The sequence below is a fragment of the Pelobates fuscus genome, chromosome 9, assembly GCF_036172605.1.
Source record: "Pelobates fuscus isolate aPelFus1 chromosome 9, aPelFus1.pri, whole genome shotgun sequence".
NCBI classification, from domain to species: domain Eukaryota; kingdom Metazoa; phylum Chordata; class Amphibia; order Anura; family Pelobatidae; genus Pelobates; species Pelobates fuscus.
The window spans coordinates 159,492,419-159,497,237 of NC_086325.1; the positions used below are offsets into that span (position 1 = coordinate 159,492,419).

At 41.8% G+C, this 4,819-nt stretch overlaps 1 protein-coding gene across 1 annotated transcript; it reads left to right on the forward strand.

Annotated features, from left to right (window-relative positions):
* The first annotated feature begins 265 nt into the window (after positions 1–265).
* Positions 266–4,489, forward strand: DNLZ (DNL-type zinc finger). Its single transcript, XM_063431625.1, has 3 exons — positions 266–566; positions 2,320–2,459; positions 4,210–4,489. Exons 1-3 carry the CDS (start codon positions 276–278, stop codon positions 4,373–4,375), a joined length of 597 nt encoding a protein of 198 aa, XP_063287695.1. The 5' UTR covers positions 266–275; the 3' UTR covers positions 4,376–4,489.
* Positions 4,490–4,819: the final 330 nt, after the last annotated feature.

Sequence of the window (4,819 nt, forward strand, 5' to 3'; positions counted from 1 at the left end):
TCACACACATACAGCGAGGCAGCACTCCAGCTGCTGTGCAGCACAACTCCCACACTGCTCAGCCACCAGCATAACTTTTTATGTCTGACTTAATTGGTTTTCCTTGGCTGCTAGGGTTTTCCATGGCACAAACCCCACTTCACCCACCATTTATTATAAAATACAACAATAACATCCCCAAATTAGTAGCTTCCTGCCCACATCAAAGATGGCGGCCGCCGAATTACCGTTCACTTCCGCCCTCAGTGACATACTTCCGGCTCGGTAATATTGCCATGCTGGGTAGTAGCTCCAGGTTTCTCCAGGTTTTGGGCAGGACAGCAGGCTATGGGGCTCAGGGGGCTCTCAGAGTTAGGGGGCTCACAGAAACAAGAGCATTATGGGTAAGGAGTGGTGCCCATGTCACCTGGTATAGCAGGCTGTGTGCCCCCAATTCAGCTGTAACACCCCAGAGTACCTACCTGGTGCCCCCCAACAGGAGCCTCCACACATCCAGCACCCACCATGGGGAACCTACCCTGGGGCAGATCCAGTCCACTCATTACCATCTCATATACACCTGTAAGGTAGGTACTCTGTGTGCTCTGTGCCCCCCTGACTGCTGGGTACTTACTGTCAGGGCAGCAGAGGGCAGTGCCAGGTTATATATATATACATAGAGAGACAGGGGGTGCTTTGTATCAGTATGTCAGTATCTGCAGCCAATGGAAGCTGCAATTCTCACTGCTGGACTAAATTTTAGGTAAAATAGCCAAACTGCTATGTTGTCATAACCTCCTTATATAGAGTCTACCGCTTGTGCGTCCTCTTGGCTTTTTTTCTTTCTTAAATGAATTGTAGTGAATTAAAAAACACATTCCAACATTTGGAAGATAATGTGTTTAAACACTGAATTTTAGTGAAATAAAGGTACAATCCAAGCACCATAACCACTACAGGACTCGGGAGCGCAGTGGAGCTCCCTTCATCCCCTCGTTGTAAATAGTCAAATTATGTTAAAACCAGGAAGCACCCCCCGCATCCATAAGTTACAGAGCTGGCAAACTCCGAAGCAGGTTTTTTCATTCGATCCATAATCATTACAGTGTGCTCTACAGGTTAGGGTCTAAGAGTGCCCCTTTAAATCTACATTTAGACTAAAATTGCCAACCTGTGGTTACAGAAGAGTTTTGGCTAATGTTTTATACACAGAGAAGCAGGGTAGCTTTAATAATGCCACCCAAGTGCACCTATAGACTCCTCCGCAATTTCCTTAAAATATCCTTTTTTAGAACGACAAACAATAGGAAGGGAGAATGTAAACTCCAAGGGACACCATAGGGTTAGGGATGCAATCATGTATTGTATTCCGAACTGTATAGTGTTGTCCTCTCTAAATAGATTCAGGGTTGCCCACCGCCCCCGCCCCACCTAAATTAAATATAAAAAAGGGAAAATTCTATGGCTTGTCCATTCCAATACTTTTCCATGAGAAGCATTAGGGACAGGAAATGTGTGGCGAGCACCGCACCCTTCCAATAGAATGCTCTCTGTAAGAAGAATTTAAAGGAGGTGACGTGTGAGCATTTGAAACGGTTCTCAGAGCACAAAGCTCCTCTAGTGGCTGCCAGTATCTACTAAACGGCAATGTTTTCAATGTGTCCCTTTAACACTCCAGGCACCAGTGCAACTTTAATGCATTTGCTAGGCTTTTGTCTTATTAATATGCTGCTTTTTCTTTTTGCAAGCTGAAATCTTTGTTTCTGCACAAAAAGAAAATATTTTGCAGACTGCTGCAACATAATCCCACCTCTTCAGCCACAACCCCCAGTGCCAGAAAGGTTTCATTATTACATCTATGTATGCAGCTCAGCCACTAGAGTGGCAATAGCCCTCCCTATGGGGAAGCGTTGGATTGGCTGAGATCATCGGTATTGATGATCTCAGCTGGGGAGGAGAGGTGGCTGCGGCAAACCGGCACACTGTTGTTCTGAAGCTCAGTTAATATATGAATTGTATAACCTCTGTGGGGCAGCTGAATCTAAATAGCCTCTAAATCACTCTAAGATTAGGAAAGCATGTTTGCATTCCTGATGCTAGTGTTCCTTTAAAAATATGTGATGTATAGTCTCTAATAATCCCTATATTGGTACGTTGTGCTATTTTTTGCATATTTGACTGTACTGAATCTTTTCTGGTGTTTTTTAATTGAATTTTTTTTTTTCAGAGAAGTAAAAATCAAAATAATTTTACAAAGCTATGTTTCGTCTGTGAGCATTGGCAAAGCCGATTGGCGATTGTTGTGACACTGAGATAACCGATTTCTGTTTAACTTCTCAGGTTTGCTCGACTCGATCCCGGAAAACCATCTCCAAAATTGCCTACCACAAGGGGGTCGTAATTGTAAAGTGCCCAGGATGTAAAAATCACCATATCATAGCGGACAACCTCGGGTGGTTCTCTGATCTGCAGGGAAAAAGGTAAGTGCAGAAGTATAAATTATCTGTGTTAATAAGCCCTCTGGTACTCGCATGGTGGAAGGGAAAACGCTTAATAATGGCAGCTGATAGACATTTGTTAAATTCTGCATACTGTTTTAAGAGGATTTCTGTGTGAGCCGGGAAGCATGGAATAGGGAAACATCTTATAAACATCTATCTTTTACCTGTCAGGTCATCATTCCTGGCACAACATATTGCCATAACCTCTACAGCTCCCCTGTGTAAGGAGTCAAACAATTTTTACCTGCCGCCACGGCCAATGCTGGCGAGATAGATATTCTGATTAAAGTAAGTTCTGTTGGCTCTCCTGAGATTATCCGTGCAGTGCAGGGCTAAGCTTATTGGCTCAGGTGGGCTAATGGAAGGTTCTGCTTAGGAATCGCTTGAGCACTAAAGTGAGCTGTAGTGGTTATGGTGCTAGGGGTATTCCTTTTTTTAAAATAGATGGCAATTCGCACATAGTGAAATGGAAGGAATACCAGAGCACGCGTGCAGCATTTGTTGGGAATTGTTTCCATACACCGCCGAACTAAATTAGCTTTGATTCTCAACGTACACTTAAATCTTAACTTGGCGCAGTCTACATATTAAAGTTTCATACCTTCCATTATAGTTAAAAACACTCTTAAATGCAGGAACGTAAAGATATTATCTGTATTGGTTTCTTTAAAGGAGAGCCTTAACATTAGAAATTCAAACGTGTTTTTCTAACATTAGATGATATTCTAGCAAATTACATTCAGGAGCCCCCCATAAATCGTAAAATAAATAGCTTTACTTACCTTTTAGCCCTCGATACAGTGGTCTCGCTACTGCTCCTGCCCAGCTCAGATCATCAGTGTTGATAATCTCAATCGTCCAATGTTTTCCCATAGGGAAGTATGGGAGGGGAATATTGGGGAGGCATTGAGTGAATGCATCTCATAGAGTGTGAAGATGTTGAACGTTGGTCTTGCAAAGATTGTAGGACCGCACCAGGAAGAGTATCTAGGGGTAGATTGATTGGCTGAGTGACAGCCACTAGAAAAGTGTATTCTCAGAATAAGAAGTATTTACATTTCTAAGACTACAGGGCCAGGCTCTCTGTGCTTAGTTTCCCTTTTTAAAGAGATATACCATCAGTATTAGAGGGATAGGCTATGCACTCTGTCATAGGTTATTTTTTTCTTTTCTATTCTGTGTATCATTGCCTTTGTAAGAGTACATTAAGGTGGATCAAAGCGTACTTCACTATTGCCATATATACATGTATCAGGTGGGGTATTGCTGAATGAAAGCATTGGATAGAAAGATATGTTGCTAGTACGTCTTCCATGGGAAATAAAAATTTGAAGAAAAAAAAAGAAGAGCTGACCTGGATTTGTGGGTATTTTTCCCTCTGGGTGCATATGTGTGAACAGTCCTGTACTAAGGGCCAAGATTAAATGTAATTCTTCATACAAATCGTGCAAAAACCCGCAGTGTCTGAAATAGGTTACTTTCTGACAGCATCTAGAACTGTTAGGGGTATACATGTTATTTAACCCTCTTTAATGGGATGACTGTAAAATCAACCAGTGGAACATGTTCTGCTCTTGAGTGACATGGCGTGTTGGCCGAGCACACGATTTTAATTTTTTGGGGCTTGTTATTTAGTCTTTGATAGTTGGATGTCCTACCTGCTTGACACTGTTATACATTTTGCATTTTTCCTCTTTCAACATTGTTCCTCCCCTCTATCCCACTGAAGGAATATAGAAGAAATTCTAGCAGCCAAAGGTGAGAAAGTGCATCGAGTCCAGGGAGAAGATGCGGTGGAAATACTGCTTCACAACACAGCAGAAGATCATCATCCAAAGAATCCTGAAGACAAGGTGGAGGCGCCAACAAGCCAACCTGATAAGCCAGACACATGACCCTGCCGTGTATATATATATCTCTTTCTGTTTGGCTTGTGGGTTTGATCAGTGGCAAACCAAGTGGCCGATGTCCGCGTCCATCGTTCTTAAAGCCGAGTCACTACTTTTCGTGCCTCTGTGATAATTGATTTATTGATTTATCCTTGAAGATGGAAGGTTATTTCTCTTGGCATATGGTGCAATTACTCCATTTTCTTCTGCCCATCTTCTTGTTTTCAGAATAAATGCTTATAATATGGATAAATATATTTATATATACTTTACAATATTTAATATACTACACTATAACGTGAAGCTCAACTCAGATTGTACTAGTACAGTTTTTCCATCAGTACAACTTTTTATATATATATATTTGATTTATTCCCACAAATCAGGTTTAGAAAATGTACCAGATTGTGTGACTCTAAGGAAGAGGTCACTTCCAGTGTACTTTGTTAC

Excerpts from the sequence above, each read along its gene's own strand:
- DNLZ (XM_063431625.1), top strand. The coding sequence starts at position 276 with ATGCTGGGTAGTAGCTCCAGGTTTCTCCAGGTTTTGGGCAGGACAGCA. Across the intron at positions 567-2,319 it reads ATCTCATATACACCTGTAAG|GTTTGCTCGACTCGATCCCG; the intron begins GTAGGTACTCTG and ends TTAACTTCTCAG. Across the intron at positions 2,460-4,209 it reads TCTGATCTGCAGGGAAAAAG|GAATATAGAAGAAATTCTAG; the intron begins GTAAGTGCAGAA and ends ATCCCACTGAAG.